Raw genomic sequence first — 18,026 nt, 5'->3', positions numbered from 1 at the left:
CTGTTAGAAGTAGCTGTTGAAATTGCTGAACTTGAGTTAAATGTGGGGAAAGAGCAGCACAAAGTGAGTGGGCTCTTCAAGGAATGACAGAGACGCACACCCTTGTCACCAAGGGAGAAGAGGAGACAGAACTGGACCTGGGTGGGGCCCACCACTCGGGGAATGACCTCATAGGTTGCTGCCGTGTTAGTTTCATCATATACAGAATTGGAATTATGGCTGTTAAGAGGGTTAGATTATAATGTTGTATAAAGTGGAACAGTCTTTTGGGATTGGTGATTACTGTCTTGGATTCTCTTCTTGGTCTTCTTCGCTTGTGGTTTTCTCGACCCAGCCCAGGACAGCTAATGAACTCCCCTGGTCCTCTCGTCCCCTCCTGGCCTGTCTCCTAGTATCAGTGCTGAAGGCCACCCTTTAAGCTCCACAGTGAGCCCCCGATTTCCAGCCAGGGCTTTGTGTCCCTGTGGTCACTTTGTTCTCCTCTTCTGGGCTGTCTTTTACCTGTTTTTGCTCAGTTCTGTGGCTGAGCTGACCTTTCCACATTGCCTGCCCTCAGCCCTACATGTGAGCAGTGCGTGTCATTGAAGCCTCCTTGCCTCTCCATGCAGTAGGGTCATTCTCCTTTTTGAAGCAGTTAAGAAACCAACCCAGAGAAGAGGAAAGAACTCTGACTTGAGGGTGGGTCAGAATTAGGTTGTGGTCCTGCTGTTTGCTGCTTGTCATCCCCTTTCTGCTGTTTGCTGCTTGTCATCCCCTTTCTGAGCCTGTCCTTATCTGTAAAATGGAATACTGCCCACCACATGGAGTCGCTAGGACTATTCAGTTAGCCAGAATGTTTAAAATAGCTAGTATAGGGCCTGCCACAGAAGTAGGCACCCTTGCCGTTACATGAAAGCTTCCCTGACTCAGTAGAACCAAACAGGAACTCATGTCCACCACAGCCAGTTCACCTGTCACTTCTCCCCACTCGTGGTGCCACATCCTTGTTGTACGTGAAGATGATACACTCCTCTTCCATCAGGGAATGCTTGTTTTCTGAGTTGTTTTTCCAGAAGCTGAGTCTGTGCCTTACCCCTAGGGTAGCCAGTGTAGGCTGTTGAGGCAGCCAGCCAGCCGCTGTTTTCAGTCCTATAATCTGTGGCTGTGGTTCAGAAACCAGCTGCCCCGCGTGGGGATCTCACCCACAATTCAACCAAATCACTGCGTTTGATGACGGCAGCCCCCTAAGTGCATTGGTGGGCGCCCCACTCGCTTCGGAGCCCTTTCACCCCCATTTGATTCTCACAAGAGCTCTGGAAGGTGGGCAGATTCTTACTCTACAGAGGAAGCAAATGAGACCCAGAAAGCGGTCATTCCCCGTGTCTCACCAGTAGTAATCAGCAGAACCCAGGACAAGAAAACAAATACCCTGATTTCTATCAAGTATTGAGCCCAGATGAGAGCCAGAATTCTAGTGTTGAAGTAGAATTGAAGGCTTTTTAGGAATCGTCTGGTTTCCCTGTCCTTAGTGTACACTTTGCATTCATTTCTTATGGAATATTTATTAATTCATTGAATGGATGACGTGCTGGGTACTCTAGGCACCAGGGATAGTGTCAGAAACGAAAGATGCAGATGCAGTCCCTGCCCTGATGGAGCCTGTTCTGGGTATTGGGAGGCTGACAATAAACGAATATGAAAGACAGATAGTATGACTGTAGAGACTGTCAGATGGTGATGAACCATGGACAGAAATAAGGTGGAAGGGCCACTGGGGGCGGGGCGGGGCGGAGGCTGAGTTTTCTCTTTGATTCTTGGTTTTCATTGTCTCCTGCATGTGATAAGCTCTCTAGAGCAAGGCTGCATGTTCATTCCCTGCTGGTCATATCAGGGCTTTTGGAGAATGATTTTGGAGTTGAACCAACTTTACTCAGTAGAAGCAGGTGCAGGACTGTCCGCTTACCCACCGAGATGCCAAGACCTTTGGATTAGAGCTGGGATAGCTCTGGAATGCTCTGGGAAGTTGGGGAGGGAGCTTGTGCTGGTTTTCTTTAGAGATTATTTGCTAGATCTAGAGCTCCCCCTGCTGTTAGAAGTTGGGGTGGGCTCTCAACTGATCTTTTAAAATGATAGTTTCTTTTTTGTCCTAAGCTTTAAAAAATAAATGAATAAAAATAAAAATAAAAAAAGCACTGCAGGGACGTTTGGAGCTTCTTTCTGGGGCTGCTGCTGCTGCTGCTGCTGAGGCCCAGCTCCGGGGGTGGGATGGGGGAGGAAGCACTCAGGCCCAGGCAGGATAGGGCCATACCTGTGCGCTTGCTACTTTTAGCGTCTCCTTACCCCTGTGCTCCTACCGCAGCCAGCAGCCCAGCAAAAGTTATCTGCACACATGGTTTCACAGCTGCTTTGGGGCGGCAGAAGTGAAACTGGCCACGGTCTCATACATTTCTCTCTTACTGCTGTTGTTCCCTACTTGAAGTGTCAGGCCTTTTCTCTTGTCCTCAGGGGGTCCCAACTCCTCATCTGCCGAGTTTTTGACACAAACTGTCTTCATGGGGCTGCATTTGGAGAGGGTCCTGCTTTGGCCTCCTCACCCTCAGCGTTGTTTGTGGAGCTGAGAGCTGTGGCTCGTGTGGTGGGGGCCCCGGAACAGAGCTGAGTGCCTGACAGGGGCTTCAGGGAGCCCTTCCGGTCAGCTGCTGGATGTGAGCGCCAAGGTTAACCAACAATCACCGTGCAGTTCTTGTAGTCCTGCAAGACGAAATGCAAGTTAATTTTAGCGGCACTATTAATAACAGCTGAACTAGAGAAGGAAATGGCACCCAAGTAGACATACGTCTTTTTGGTCTGACTGCCTCATTCAGACGGTTTGGTTACTTTGTGATTCCTGATGAGGTTGAAGAAGGAAAGTGGACCCAAGTTGCAGCTCTGCTCTGTCCCCCAGTCTCCCTGAGAGTAAAGTGAGGCCCAGCAGGCATCCTTGGAGGGTTGACTGCTCGATAAGACTTATATATAAAGTTATATATAAAGTAATATACATATGTATTAGAGCTTTATAGAGCTCAAGCTTAGGCAGTGACTGTTCCCATTAGGAATGAAGTAACCAAAATTGTCTCGACGAGGTAGCTGAACCATAAAGTAGGCGCTTACTCAGGTGACATTTTCTTCATCACTTCAGCTGACATTAGTGGCACTGCTAAAATTAACTTGAATTTAAGATGCCTTCTCCACTGTAAATTGTAGTCGTAGACATGATGCTTCACTGTAAAGTAATTATTTTATGATTATTCTCCCAACAGCTTTGAAAAGTCCAGCTGCATTTCACGAGCAGAGAAGGAGCTTGGAGCGGGCCAGGGTAAGGTACCTTTCTTCCCCATGGACTCCCAAGAGCATTTTCAGAGTCCATTGTGTTGTTGGTCCTCCTCCTTCCAGTCTGATGTGCCGCCAGGGTCAGCCCTGGCCTCACAGTTCTAAATAGAAAGCACTACCTTTTCTACTTCATCCTCCACCCTGGCCATCTCCCAGTGGGGTGATACGCACCGTGACCAGAACGAGTTTCTTCCTTTAGTACATTTAATGGTATGGAATGATCACCTTCCTCCTTCTGGTTTGGAGACTGCTAGTATTTTCTCATCATTAATTCCACTTAGCCTTTGTAGCTGTTAGGACATGAACACTGGCCATGGAAGAGCTTGCTGGGTGGTGGTTCCCCCATGTCTGTGGCCACACCACCCATACCTTTCCAGGATGGGCATTCCAATGGGCTGGAAACCCCACTGGTCTCCATGTGCCCCTGATCAGCCAGGGTCCACTTGAGGCCATGGGAGCTGGGCCCCTCTGAGCTCACGTGTGGGCTGTAGCACCTGGCTTGTTGCCTGTCCCCTCGGTTTCAGTTCCCTCCGGGGACTTGGGGGGAATATTCTGCTGCCCTATGTGGGCAGAGATGGGGAAGTCGCCAGAAGATGCTTCCCCCGCTCAGCCCCTTCGCTTTTCTCTTTGTGAAAAAGACGAGGGAAGAGAACCTCCCCACATGGAGGATCACAGGCCAGGGCTCCCACAGCTCTTTCAGAGGCTCTGAAATATTTAAAATCTCCAAGACTTACCTTATTGTCTTCTATTTTTATTTTATTTTTAACAAACTTCTGAGGAAAGCAATGATTAATTCTTAGAGTGGGAAGAATGAGGTCACAGGTACTGGGAACCAAAGGACTGACCAGCTGCACGGTTTCGGTGCCGGGAGGAGGAGGGAGTCTGCGGGAGGAGGAAGGCCGCTGCCTGTGCCCCAGCCCAGTCTTAATATGTGGCGCCATTTCCTGGGCTGTTTCTCAAAAGCCTGGAGTAAATATGCACTAATTAGAATATCTACTGGTTTATCAAGCACTTCTTTTTTTGTTTCTTAAAGTGAAACTAGATTTATTCAGGGAGATACACACTCCATAGACAGAAGTTTGAGACGAGGGTGTGGGGTCTTGAGCACTTCCATATGGAATTGTATCCCTTTCTTGTTTATGCTCCCATCAACTCTTAGGAATCAGGTGTTATTATCTTCTCCTTTTAGATGCAGCTAAGAGAAGTTGAGTAACTTGTCTAGGTAGTAAGTGGCAAACTGGGATTCAGTCCTTGGTTTCTGGACTCCAGGTATTTTCTGAATCAGCACCATATTCTCCCTCAGCCGTGGCCACCGTTCAGAACTTCAGGTGGCTTAGAAAACATGTCTCTCTCTCATGTTCCGTGAGGCCCTGCAGTGTCCAACCTGTTCTACCATCTTCTGCGGCAGCCATGGTGATAACCTCAGCCCCTGGCAGATGGGTGCTGCGCCCAGGGTCTGCAGCCCCTGTGAGCTGTCCCCGGTCAGCTCAGCGCTACCCCAGGGCTGGCATGGAGCTGCCAGGTCAGAGCACCAAGGTGGCGGATGAGGGCCAAGTCTTTACCTTATGACATGCATGCAGTACACTCTGATGTTTGATTTTCTGCTCTGTTCTGCTCTGCCTTGTCCTATCCTGTCCTGTGTTGGTCTTTACCTACTCGTGGTCTTGACCTGTGGTATGAAAAATTCTGGTGAAAAGGTTAAGAGTAGAGGCGCTGGAGTCAGACAGATCTGGGGTCACACATACATTAGAACACCAGCGCTGGGGAGTGCAGTGGCTCTGGGACTTCATTCACCTGGAGCCTCAGAAATGCAGAAATGAGGACATTGGATTTTAAGAAACCGGAGCTGTGACACTATGTAATCCAGATTAGTATTCCGCTTGGTAGCCATGCAGAATGGATAGAAAATGCTCACGAGGAGATGCAATGCCAACTTTTTTGAAATAAGATATAAAATTATATTCAGCATGATTACAGCTCTGCAAAATTAAACTTCTCTTCTGCGTGGAATAATGATTAGAAGCAAACACACCAAGACACTAACAGTGGGTGGTTAAAATTGTTGTTTTACTTTCTAGTTTTCTAAATTTTCTTTGATGAACATATATTACTTTTGTGATAGTAAAAGTAATAGATTAAAAAAGATATTAGTAGTCCAGCCTCAGAGAGACAAATGGTGTTGACTGATGGATGGGGCCCTTGGTAGGTGCATTGAAAGTGGACGCATCCTCCCCAGGCCACCCCTCCCCAGGCCTCCGCTTGCCTCAGAACCCTGCAGTCCCAAGGCTGAGAAATGAGGGCTGCAGAGGTTACCCACAGCAGCCACGAGAGCCACGGCTGCTTTCTAGTCCTGTCTATGCCATAAGCTTGTGACCTGGGTTTGAGAGCTCCTTGGTGTGTTTTTTTTTTTATAGACAGAGGACTATCTGAAACGGAAGATTCGTTCCCGGCCGGAGAGATCGGAGCTGGTCAGGATGCACATTTTGGAAGGTGTGTTAGCTTAGAAATGCTTCTTCACCTAAACCCTTGTTCTCACTGTTTTCACCTCTGCACCACCCACATTTCTTCTTCCCTCTTTCTTATCGCTCCCATGTCTCCAGGCAGTGGGTGGGTAAGCCGCAGCCTTAGCACAGTAAGACAGCAGTGTGGTGGTGGTCACCACTGGTTTTTGGGGATTCCCAAAGAAGCACAATCACATTCTCTTGGGTTGGCTTCCCTCTTTCTAGGGCCACATGGTGGCCCTGGAACTCATCTAACCTTGGTGTGAAATCCTTTCCTCCAAATCTGTTTTTAAAATGCATTTACTTTGTGTTTTTGTTCATTCCTTCATCTCTCTATCCATCCGTCATCCTTCACTCAGTGTCTCCTCAAGCACCTGTGAAGTATGAGCAGGCTCATCCCAGACGCACTCGCCCGGCCCCACACACACGTCTTTCCACATTCTAGGGACGGAAAGCTTGTGGCTGCTGAAAGCGTTGTGACTCTGTCCGTGTTTTGTTTGGTTTGAACCCACTCTGGGGTTGAAAGAAAGCTTTCCTAGTCTGATCCGCACATTTTGCAGATGAGACCCAGAGCAGAGAGGTGAACTCCCCCTGCAGCACAGCAGCAGGTCTGAGGGAGAGGAGAGACCATCCCAGCTCTTCCAGTGTTGTCTGGGCTAGCCTTGGCCTGGTGGCCAGCCACACGCTGTCCACAGTGGGGGCTCCTTCTTCTGTCCTTGTGAAACTTCAAGCCGGGCCACCCTTCTCTGCCTGGGACGTGCTTTGCATGCTGATGGTCTCTGCTCCTTCCCCAGAGGGAAGGGCAGCCACTCTGGATTCCCAGGGCAGAAGCAGCTCATTCCATATCCTCCCGCACTCACTCCATTCTCTCCCGCGGACAGAGACCTCGGCCGAGCCTTCCCTGCAGGCCAAGCAGCTGAAGCTGAAGAGAGCCAGGCTGGCTGATGACCTCAACGAGAAGATTGCACAGAGGCCTGGCCCCATGGAGCTGGTGGAGAAGAACATCCTGCCTGTGGAGTCCAGCCTGAAGGAGGCCATCATCGGTGAGGAGGCCCGGCCGCCCCGGGTGCACTTGCAGGCCGGGTGCGGAGGGAAGGGCATCTGGGCTGCTTCCTGCTGGGCCTGGGGCAGCTGAGGTGCAGAGTATGAGAGCCTGATCCCCTGGCCATGTGAGCCTGGGACGGTGCCACTGGCCCCGCAGTCCAGCACTGTGCCAACGCAGCTAAGTAAATCAGAGGGGCCTCTGACCACCCCTCAGCTCAGTGAAGGCAGGGGCGAGTCCCCTCTCCCAGAGGGCGGAAGTCAGGCTCAGTGTGTGTGAGCACGTGGAGACGCCAGGAGCCAGAAGCCGTACCAGCTGCTGCTTTTCGTTAGTGAAATCTCCTCTTGGAGCCTGGCACTTTCCACAGATAGTTCACTCAGTCAGGATTGACCCAAGCAGTGTGCTTGGCGCTCGGACCACAGCTTCTCAAGGCAGAACAAGCCCCCGGCCCTCGGGGAGTTCACACCTGGAGCAGACACGGGCAGGGGCTTGGGCAGCGGTGGAGGGCACATGGGGGTGGGCCCCCAAGCCCGCCCAACGATGGGGGGGCGGCGGCAGAGGGGGCGGGGCCAGGACTGGGGGCGCAGGGTGAGGGGGAATTAAAGCGTGTGCAGCGGGAGAAGGAGCAGCCTGCATGTGGTGCTGGAAGGGTGGCCTCAAGACAGGTGGGAGCGGCGCAGTCCCGGCCATGTGCGGTCCCCCTGGCCACGGTCAGGGGTCTCAGACTTGATAGCTCGGACTTTGGTGGCTGTTGGTACAGACGTGTCTCCTTCGCTGCAGTGGGCCTGAGACCGGCCCCCAGGAGGTAGCTGTGCCTCCGAGAGGCTCCAGCGCTCCCCCTGTGATGGTGGGCACAGCCCTTGGGCAGGGCACAGGATAGACCCCAGCCCGGCTCTGAGGATACTGGTTTCTAAGGCCTCGCCTGCACCACTGACGGGTCCGCCAGCATTGGGCAGCACCGTGCTGGAGGGTGGCTGCCGGGGCCCTGTCCACTCTCTTCTTTTAATTCCCTGCTTTGCCTCGGCATTCGTTTCACCTCACGTCGGTGTTTTCCTACCCAGATCTTCACAAGATTCCACAGTAGCCCCTAGCTATCGGCCAGCGTTTGGGCGAAGGTCAGTTGTGGACTCTCCAGCCGGCCAAAATCTAATAAATGTTTGCCAAGAGTCGGCCACGTGCCTGGCCTGTGTGAAGTCGGGCAGTTCAGAGATGAACAAAATGTGTGGCTGCTGCCCTCAGAGAATTCAGTCTGATGGGAGAAGACTGATATATAAACAAGGGGTTTCTGAGGCTCACTCCTGGGCAGATGTGGTGCTGCATAGTATAAAGGCCATGGCCCTGTGGCATCTTTACCAAGTCACCTGCCTTTTGGGACAGTTTGCAGGCTCATAATGGGCGATGATGGGTATTAAGGGCCTGGCACAGTCCTTGGCACCCAGGGGGACTCGGGGAAGGGCTGCTGCTCTTAGCAGTGATGCACATTAGACCAGCTGCAGCTGCTGCTGTGAACGACACAGGACAGTGGGTGTGTGGCAGGTGCAGCAGGAGCTTGTCTGAGTCGGGCTTCTCTCAGGGGTGGGACAGTGGCGGGGCTGGGCAAGTTCCACAGGTGCTGTGGCACATTTGGGGTCCACCTGGAGGTTGAAGCAGTTTGCCAAGTAGAGAGTACAGAAGGACGTTTCAGGCGGAGGGGACAGCATGGCAGTGGCAGGGAGGCCTGGCGGAGCATGGCTTGTTTGAGGACTAGGAGTAGTTTAATCTGGCAGCGAGGTAATCATTGGTGACTTGAGAGAAAGGGGCAACTGCCAGTAGTGATTGTGCAGGTTGAGGACTGGGTAGAAGGCGGCAGTGGTGGGGTGGGCAGCAAATGTAGTCTGTTTGTTCAAGAGGCAAGTGGAGAAGAGAAGGAGAGGGAGACGGTGGGTTGAGAAGGATTTTCAGGCTGGGAGAAAAGAGCAGGTTTAGGGTGGATCAGAAGGAGGTGGAGGAGAGGCTGGTGATGGGAGGATGGGAGGGGGAGGAGGTGGAGTTCACTTCCGGAGGAGACAAAGCCAGGTGTTGGGGGCGGCTGGGAGGGGAGGCCTGATGAGAACGGGGATGTGGGAGGTCTCACCTCCCACAGAGGTCCGCACAGACTCCCCGTGGCCACTCAGAGCACACGCTTCCTCACACCCACCCCCAGTTGATCTGTAAGATTTATGTCAAGGCTCTCCCCTCCAAGAAGTCTTCCCTGAGCCTGTCCTTAGTGTCCCCTCAGCATCTAGGTTTCCCTCTAGCGAACCATTTACTGTGCCTGGACCGGACACTCTCAGAGGATAGGGACCCCGCCCCTGCACCTCCACTGCCCACCACACAGGAGAGAAATAGGCCCTGCGGCGACCCTGGCCGGCACCAGCCCTCGGGCTTCTCCAGTGTGGCCAGCAGTTTCCCTGTTGGACTGAGGCTGGGGTGGACCTGCAGGTCCTCCATCCTGGATTCCATGCCTCTGTGCCAGAGCAGGTGCCCTCTCTGGGAGGAGAGACCGTGGGAGAAAACCTAGACGTGTGATTGGTGGGAAGCACGTATGGTCAGCAAGCTCCGCCCCCTCGCTGCGCTGCCAGCGGCCTGGTGAGGGCAGGTGAGGGGAGTGGGGTCATTGTGGCAGTCCTGGCTCCAGAACCATATTCATTCAGGAGGGACAAGCTCAGGTGCATCCTTCGTGAGCTCCAGGGGAGGAAGGGGCCTTGGGTCGCAGCCCTGGAGAGGAAGCGTCTGCTGGGAGACTTACTGGCTTGTTCCTGTTTCTCACCTGTGGTCTTCCCACCACGGTAGAGTTCCCCTGGCGTGGTCATTGCCTCAGTTCCCCCTGTGTGGACGGGGCCGGTGCAGAACTTCTTCCCCCCGTAGTGTCGAGGGAGAGGTCGTGATACGAATCTTTTGAAACACCCAGCTTGCCCCTGTCCCCTTCTTTCCTTCTCTCTGTGTCCAGGATTTCCACGCTGGGCCACTGCTCCTCCTGTGTCTCCCTGCCAGCCTGGCCCCTGGCCGCTTCCCGGGCCTTCACCGCGGGCGGGGCGGGGCGGGGCACTAGTAGTCAGCAGCCTGGGCTTGCTTCTGGCAGCTGCTGCTCCCGGGCCTTGGGTCTCTGGGAGTCACTGGCCGCTAAAGGGAGGTCACGATCCTTCCACTGAACCTGTTTTACCTGCACAAGCAAGTGTCCCTTTTCTGGGAGGCTCCTTAGTCTGTCCCTGGCCTTTGGGGAGTTCAGGCAGCCCAGGGGAGGAGCTGCACTCCCACAGCGGTTACCTGAACTCCCTTGATCTCTCATCGCAGGGTCAGAGCCCTCATCCCAGGGTCCACGAGCCTCTAGGAGAAGAGAGTTTTGTGCAGCCGCAGAATGGAAATAAATTGTCTTTAACAGCAGGGAAGCAGAAGGTGGAGGAGGTGGCGGGCTAGGGGGAGGGAGGCCAGACCCTGACTTTAAAGACTGAACACAGTGTGGAGTTAAATCCAAGAGGTTGACGATCAGGCCTTTCCTCACCAAGGGAGCACCTGGATGGCCTAGCAGGACTTGACTCTTCCTGGGCTTTGTTTCGGGGTCATGGTGATGAGCTGTCCTCGAGCTCTTCTGGACAGAGCGAGCAGCCTGGCTGCTGGCCTCCCTTCTCCTGCTGCCTCGCTGGGGCACGGGGGCTGCGGGGCAGGTCCCTTGCAGAGACAGCCTCTGGCTGGTGAGCAAGGGCCCTGTTCCCGTCTGCTGGTGGAGCCTTACCCTGGCCTTGGTTTTCAGTGGGCCAGGTAAACTACCCGAAGGTAGCAGACAGCTCTTCCTTTGACGAGGACAGCAGTGATGCCTTATCTCCTGAGCAGCCTGCCAGCCATGAGTCCCAGGGCTCGGTGCCATCACCTCTGGAAGCCCGAGTCAGCGAGCCACTGCCCAGTGCCACCTCTGTGTCCCCCACTCAGGTGAGCTTGCCCACTCCCGATGCTTCCCCTGCTCCCCAGGGCCCCAGACCTGCTGGAGCAGCCCAGGGTGAGGTCCCTCACTTGGCCAAGTGGGACGGGGAAGCCAGAGGGTGCTGCCCACGTAGCTTAGTAGCTGGGAGGTGTCGGCTGTGGGCCGCCATGGAGGACGCTGGCGGGGCTGCCTGGCAGTTAGATTCCCAGGCCTCCCTGGCGGCCCCAAGTCCACTCTCAGAACAGCCGCTTTTCCTGCGTGTGTTCAGCTCCATGATCCTTTCACCACCCTCTGCCTCCCCTGTGCCAGTCCCCTTCCCCTGCCACCCTGGGGGCTCCTCTTCTCACCCCTCCCATTTGCCCCCCAACGGTGACAGTGTCCGAGGAGGTGACAGCCGCCCACCTCCGGGCAGGGCAGGGCAGGGCTGCATTGCCAGTGGAGCCTGGAGATGGTTCAGCTTCTGGAGCAGCCAGAGTGTCCTCACTTCCCCTCTTCTCTCCCAGGTTGTGTCTCAACTCCCAGTGGGCCCGGAGTCCGGAGAAACACTTTTCCTGGCGGAGCAGCCTCCTCTGCCTCCCAGCCTCACCAACGGAACCGCGGTCCCCGCTGCCAAGCCCCTCCCCACACTCATTAAGGTATAGACCTCCAGCCGACTGCCTCCTCCCCATGTCCCTCCGAGCCCTGCCATGACTTCATTCCAGGGTGGGGACAGCGAGTGGGGGTGCCTGTCTTCTCCTCCTGGTCAGGGGCCAGCAGAGGTCACCAGGGTACCGTGGGAGACCTGCCTGTTCTCTCCGTGGACACTGGTTGTCCTGGTCACAGACACCGTTTACTGAGCACGGCGGGGCAGGCTCTCACTCCTGCCCTCCCCAGGAAACGTGCCCACATGTCTCCTCTGTCTACTCCTAGCCTCGTGAGACCATAATAGAACCTCTTCTGCCAGTGGTGGAACTGAGAGTGAGGTGATGGGCCCAAGGTCACCCAGCTGGCCATGCTGGGTATTTTGTTTTCATTCTCCTCCTCCAAGGCCTGACCTGAAATATCTGAAGGGGCAGGGTTTACCATCAACCCCACGAGACACCCATGGGGACCTCTGTGTGGGGACATAGTGCTTGGCACTGGGGTTAAGTTCAGCAGCACCTAGAGCCAATGCCTGGTCCTCCTCGCCCTGCTGAGCCTCCTGCTCAGTCTCTGGGACCTGAGCCCCACCCGCCGCCCTCCACACCTGTGCTCCGCTCCTGCTGCGCAGGGGCCCTTCCTTCCCACCCCACTTGCTTCCTGCTTTGTCTGATTCTCTGGTGCTTCCACACAGACCCTGCCCCCGGCTCAGAGTCTCGGGCCATCTGTATTCCTCTCCTGCTGCTCACATCCCAGGAGCTGGCTTTAGCTGAGCGCTCGCTGTGCCCCCGGGTGCTCCCTGTACGTTCGCGGGGTCTCTGAAGCCTTTCTGTGTGGTGCCCCCGTCCCGAGGCCTGCCCCATTTGCGTCTCCGTGAGGCCCCACTTCCTCATCATTGGGCACCTCCCTTGCCTCTGCTGTCTGTTCTTGATGTCAGAGGTTTTCCCCCAGAACTCCTCCCTCAGACCTGCTCCTCATCACACGACTGGTGCCTTCCTGTGAGCACCACACATTTGAGAGAACGGCGTGTACCTCACTTCTTCTTTTTGGGGTAGTGCCTCAGTCTCTGGCTCTGGCTCCCCAGCCCCCATGGGCCTCTGTCCCCTGCCCCCCCGTCTTCCTCCCTTTCTGTAGGGTACTCCCAGGCTGGCCGTGGGCCTCTTTCTCGTGCCCTCAGCCTTTCTCTGGTCCTCTCCCCGGCCCCTCTCCATCTTCTTGGGTGCTCTGCCAGCTCCAGCTCAGCAGCTTGCTCCTGCTCCTCCCTCTTTCCGTCCTCCCTGGCTTGACCAGAACCTCTTCTCAACTTCCACAAAGGGGCCACCATTGTCACAATTGCCAGAGCTCAGAACTTTGAACCTTGTACCTATTCACCTGCCACGTGTTCTGTTGTCCATTGTTCCTAGTCAGTCGCCTCTACTGAGACCTTCCCGCCAGTCCCCGATGCCCCCGGTCAGACCCCAGCTGACCCCTGCATCAAGTCTTCACCCTTGTCTGCCTTTCTCTGCTCAGAAACTGCTGAGCCCTCCGTGGTCCTTCCCTGGCACTCAGTGCCGCTGACTGTTGGCCCGTCCAGCTTCACCCTCCCTCGCCCAAAGATGGCTTCCCGAGCGTGACCTGCGGGCCTCCTGGTCTGCTGAGTGCCCACTGGGAGTGTTTGGAGGCCCAGTGGTGAATGAACATGAACTTTCGGAGTCCTGGGTTTGGGTCCCAGCTCCTTCACACGGCAAGATCACGATCACTGTGTGACCTTGGGCAAGTGACTTCTCTGCTGCTGCTTTTTTCAAGTAGAACCCAGGCAGGGTTCTTGCAATTCTGTGTGACGTGGTCTTTGTAAAGCACCCGGTGTGAGCCGTGTGTGCTCCACAGATCAGCTGTTTTCCGTCTTTGTTGCATTCACTCTGTGCTTGGGGTCATGGTGATGCCTGGCCTATGCGTTTGGGCTAAAGCTCTTTTAAGAGTGGGGCTTGTCACAGCCCCCCACCAGCCCTGCCCCCTCCCCTGCACACTCCTGGCACTGATGAGACCTCTACTTTGGGCAGGGAGCCATCTAGCAGGGAGCGTGGGACGGGCCAGGCTTCTCAGAAGCCACTCAGGTGCCCGTTGGAGGCCTAGCCTCCCAGAGCCGAGACTGCCCCTGACTTCACCCTCTGCTCCTGTGCCCCCAGCAAAGCCAACCTAAGGCTGCCGGTGAGAAGTCTCAGCGCAGCAAGAAAGCCAAGGAGCTGAAGCCAAAGGTGAAGAAGCTCAAGTATCACCAGTACATCCCCCCGGACCAAAAGCAGGACAAGGGGGCGCCCCCCATGGATTCCTCCTATGCCAGGATCCTGCAGCAGCAGCAGCTCTTCCTGCAGCTCCAGATCCTCAACCAGCAGCAGCAGCAGCACTACAACTACCAGACCATCCTGCCTGCCCCACCCAAGTAGGAGCCCGCCCCGGGCCCCCGGAACGGGCGGGTGCCGGGCCTTGGGGGCGGACCTGGACCTTCCAGGACCCTTTGGTCTGGTCCTGCACGAGTGGTCTCTGGGCGGGGCCCTCGCCCACGCCCATCTCTGCCCGGCCCTGCAGAGGCCGCGGGTGATGCTTGATGGGGGCTTACTCCTTCCCTTTCTTCCCAGGCCAGCGGGCGAGGCTCTGGGAAGCAGTGGGGCCCCTCCAATGCGCAGCCTTTCCGCCAGCAGCAGCAGCTCTGGCTCAGGCGGCCCTGGGCCCGGAGGGCTGGCACGTCAGAACAGTGCCTCACTAACTGGCAAGCCGGGGGCCCTGCCCGCCAACCTGGACGATATGAAGGTAGGTGGCCGTGCCCGTCCCACTGGAGGCCTTGAGCTGCTGCTGGCCTGCCCTCCCCTGGGGGCAGTTGGGTGCTTGTTTTCAGGCAGGGAAGACAGCCGGCCCAGGACCACGGCCATGGAAAGCTCTGGTCTCCTCCAGCAGAGGCTGGGAGCCTGCCCCGAGCCCCTCCTGGCTCTGGTCATCCGTGACATCAGCCGTGTCACTGTGGTCATTAACGGCATCAGCCAGTGTCTGTCCAGGACCGCGGGGCTTACCAGGTGCTTACACGCCTCTAATCCTTGTGGCCTCTACAGTGCAGAGTGAGAAACAGGCAGTGTCACCCCAGCATGAGGATGAGCAGGCAGGGGCCGAGAAGAGTGGAGAGGCTCACCCAAGGCACGTAGATCTGGGGTTCAGACTCAGGGCTCCACGTTGCCGGTTAGTGTCCTGCTGAATCTGCCCCACAAGTGCTGCGTCTGCCTGGCCTTGGAGGGTGGGACATGACCTGGGCCTGGCCTGTTTCCTCTGCCCCGATCAGAAAGCGGAATGGATCATGTTCGCCCTCTAGAGTTTGTCCTCTGAACCAGGCTGGTCCCTCCTGAGCTATGACCCAGATTCCAGCAAGACACGGCCCTTATGGGGGCAGCTGGACACGGGCCTCAGAGTCCCCCAGACCCAGCTTTAACCCCTGGCTCTGCCGCTACCCAGCCTGTGATCCTGAAGAACTTGTTCCACTTCCATGAGCTCAGTTTACTCTGTAAAATCCAGTCAGTTCAATTAAGTATTTATTGGTCACCAGGCACCACTCTGGGGCCGGGACAGCTGAGGGCATGTCTTGCCCAGACACGGGGGCGGGAGCATCCAACCAACCCCGTGGTGTGGCGAGGCCGTTGGGCAGTCCACATCTCGCTCTCCCAGTGGCCGGTGGGGCCCAGACCAATAAGGCCTAACAAACAAAAAGTTTGTCCCGCTCATCTTCCCACGACTGTCCTGCTCAGACCCAGTTCCTTTAGTCTCCCTGCTGCCCTGACTCTCCATCCCCTTGCAGGTGGCAGAGCTGAAGCAGGAGCTGAAGTTGCGGTCACTGCCCGTCTCCGGCACCAAGACGGACCTGATCGAGCGCCTGCGCGCCTACCAAGAACAAGTCAGCCCTGCCCCCGGAGCGCCCAAGGCCCCCACCGCCGCCTCCATCCTGCCCAAGGCTGGCGAGGTGGTGGTTGCCTTTCCGGCAGCCCGGCTAAGCACGGGGCCCGCCCTGGTGGCAGCGGGCCTGGCCCCAGCTGAGGTGGTGGTGGCCACAGTGACTAGCAACGGAGTGGTGAAGTTTGGCAGCACGGGCTCCACACCCCCCGTGTCTCCCACCCCTTCGGAGCGTTCTCTGCTCAGCACTGGTGATGAGAATTCCACGCCCGGGGATACCTTTGGCGAGATGGTGACGTCGCCACTGACCCAGCTCACCCTGCAGGCCTCACCACTGCAGATCCTTGTGAAGGAGGAGGGCCCCCGGGCCGGGTCCTGCTGTCTGAGCCCTGGGGTGCGGGCAGAGCTAGAGGGGCGTGACAAGGACCAGATGCTGCAGGAAAAGGACAAGCAGATTGAGGAGTTGACCCGCATGCTCCGGCAGAAGCAGCAGCTGGTGGAGTGGCTTAGGCTGCAGCTGGAGCAGGAGAAGCGGGCCCAGCAGCCCACACCAGCCTCGGCCCCAGACCCAGACCCAGACCCGGCCCCGGCCCCGGCCCCAGCCCCTCTCAGCACCGCAGTGAAGCAAGAGAGCAGCTTCTCCAGCTGTCAGCTGAGCAGGCAGCCCCCGGGCCCTGACCACCCCTTTAGCCCCAGCCTTACAGCCCCCGCTGCCCAGCATGTAGACATCGGTGCCCTGGTGTCCCCAGCCATGGTGGTGAAGCAGGAATCCGGCCCGGCCCCAGCCCTGGTCCCTCTCGGCTCTGCAGTGAAGCAGGAGAGCAGCTTCTCCAGCTGTCAGCTGAGCAGGCAGCCTCCGGGCCCTGACCACCCCTTCAGCCCCAGCCTGGCAGCCCCTGCTGCCCAGCACGTAGACACCAGTGCCCTGGTGCCCTCGGCGGTGGTGGTGAAGCAGGAAGCCGTGCCGCCCGAACCTGAACCAGCCCCAGCCCCCCAGCTGCTTCAGAGCCCACAGGGCCCCAGCTTCATCAAGGGGGTCACACCTCCCACCCTCGTCACTGACTCCACAGGGACCCACCTTGTCCTCACCGTGACCAATAAGAATGCAGACAGCCCTGGCCTGGCTGGCGGGAGCCCCCAGCAGGTACTGGGGCCATAGAAGGGTGCAAAGATACCTTTAATGACAGCCCCGCATTCACCAGGCACCCCTTGGCTGGGCAGGTAGTGCTTGTTTTCCTAAGACTTGGGAAGGGTAAGACACCTGCTTGAGACCCCACAGCCATGTGGGTGGAGCCATGAGGGAATGCCCGCCTGTCTGGCCATCAGTGTCAGAACATTTCTATACCTGGCAGATGGCTCCCAAGCAGCCCCACCCAGGCTGGGGCGCCGTGACCTCTGCTTGTGGGGTGGGGTGGGCCCAGGTGAGGCTCAGGACAGCCCCTGCCTGGGAGAGGGCTGGGCTGGGCTCTGTCAGGATCTGGCTGGGGGCCTCCCAACTGGGCCTGACATGAGCACCACTCCTCTTCCCTCAGAGAGGCCAGCCGCCCCCAACCAAGGTGTCGTTGGCTGCGGGCTCCCTGCTGCTGCCACCCTCACAGCCCAGACCCTCCACTCAGCCTGGTCCAAAGGTGAGGCTGATTTAGGCTTTGTGTGGCCTCTTAGCATTGCCAGTCCCAGGGTAGAGGGGCGGTGGCAGGAACCAGGCACTCCAGGATGGGAGGCGAGGGCCCCTGAGCAGCCTCAGGCAGAAACTCCTGGGGGAAGGGGAGTCAGCCTAGAGACCCTGCCTGTGCCCCGCGTGCCTTATACCAAACCCCAGGGAGCCAGTCAGCCTCTGCAGGGTCAGAGGTCAGGGACTCCCCGACCCCGTATCCCTTCTTCCCTAGTGGCTTCCATGAGAGCCCCCCGAGAGCCAGTGCAGGTAGCAAAGCTGGCCGGGCCCAGAAGGTAGACGCCTCCCGCTGTGCCTTCCTGGAGCGCGCGGGGCCCCGCGGCTGCCCTCACCCCACCGCTGGTTCTCTCACCGTTCTCCTGTCTAGCCCTTGTCCCAGCCTGGTTCTCCAGCTCCTGGCCCACCAGCCCAGATGGACCTGGAGCACCCGACACAGCCCATTTTTGGGACCCCCACTTCTCTGCCGAAGAAGGAGCCACCTGGCTATGAGGAAGCTGTGAGCCAGCAGCCCAGACAGCAGGTCAGGAGGGTAGACAGGCCTGGCTGCGTGGGCGGCTGCCTGGGTTCCTGGGCTGGGCTCCCACAGTCCCTGGGCCCAGCTGGAGGACCGGGGCGGGCAGGAGCCGGTCCTGTAGGGTCAGAGAGGCCCTGGAGCGTGGGCTGTCACTGGCAGGAGTGCCAGGGCCTGTCCCTGATTAGTGAGTGTGGGCCCCACAGCCTGAGCGCAGGCCGGTGAGCTCTGTGGCTCTGGCTGCTGGCTCAGGGGCAGAAGGTACGGTCTGTGCCCTGAGCCAGTCTGGGGCCTCCTGCTGTGGGTTTTCATCTTTGTGTCCTATTTTTGTCCCACAGGAAAATGGTTCCTCAAGCCAGCAGATGGATGACCTGTTTGACATTCTTATTCAGAGCGGAGGTAAAGTCCAGACCCCGGACCGCCTCCCCAGCCTCCTCTTCCCTTCCTGGGTTGTCTCCAGTCCTGGGCCTGTTGACACATTGGGTTTG

The 18,026-nt window shown here is 57.0% G+C and overlaps 1 protein-coding gene across 2 annotated transcripts in view; it reads left to right on the top strand.

Annotated features, from left to right (window-relative positions):
* Positions 1-18,026, top strand: part of MRTFA (myocardin related transcription factor A) — a 91,576-nt gene that overhangs the window by 69,393 nt on the left and 4,157 nt on the right. Inside the window, exons 3-13 of one of the 2 annotated variants that reach the window (XM_072973568.1) lie at positions 3,279-3,334; positions 5,763-5,838; positions 6,731-6,892; positions 10,661-10,836; positions 11,332-11,463; positions 13,612-13,865; positions 14,062-14,233; positions 15,264-16,499; positions 16,888-16,983; positions 17,395-17,547; positions 17,877-17,937. In XM_072973568.1, the coding sequence (XP_072829669.1) occupies positions 3,279-3,334; positions 5,763-5,838; positions 6,731-6,892; positions 10,661-10,836; positions 11,332-11,463; positions 13,612-13,865; positions 14,062-14,233; positions 15,264-16,499; positions 16,888-16,983; positions 17,395-17,547; positions 17,877-17,937 (2,574 nt within the window). The remainder of the gene's footprint in view (positions 1-3,278; positions 3,335-5,762; positions 5,839-6,730; positions 6,893-10,660; positions 10,837-11,331; positions 11,464-13,611; positions 13,866-14,061; positions 14,234-15,263; positions 16,500-16,887; positions 16,984-17,394; positions 17,548-17,876; positions 17,938-18,026) is intronic. The other variant, XM_072973569.1, reaches the window with a different exon arrangement.

Source organism: Vicugna pacos, chromosome 12, assembly GCF_048564905.1.
Source record: "Vicugna pacos chromosome 12, VicPac4, whole genome shotgun sequence".
NCBI lineage: Eukaryota > Metazoa > Chordata > Mammalia > Artiodactyla > Camelidae > Vicugna > Vicugna pacos.
Note: the sequence above shows the minus strand (reverse complement) of the source record. Positions and strands in the feature narration are given on the sequence as shown.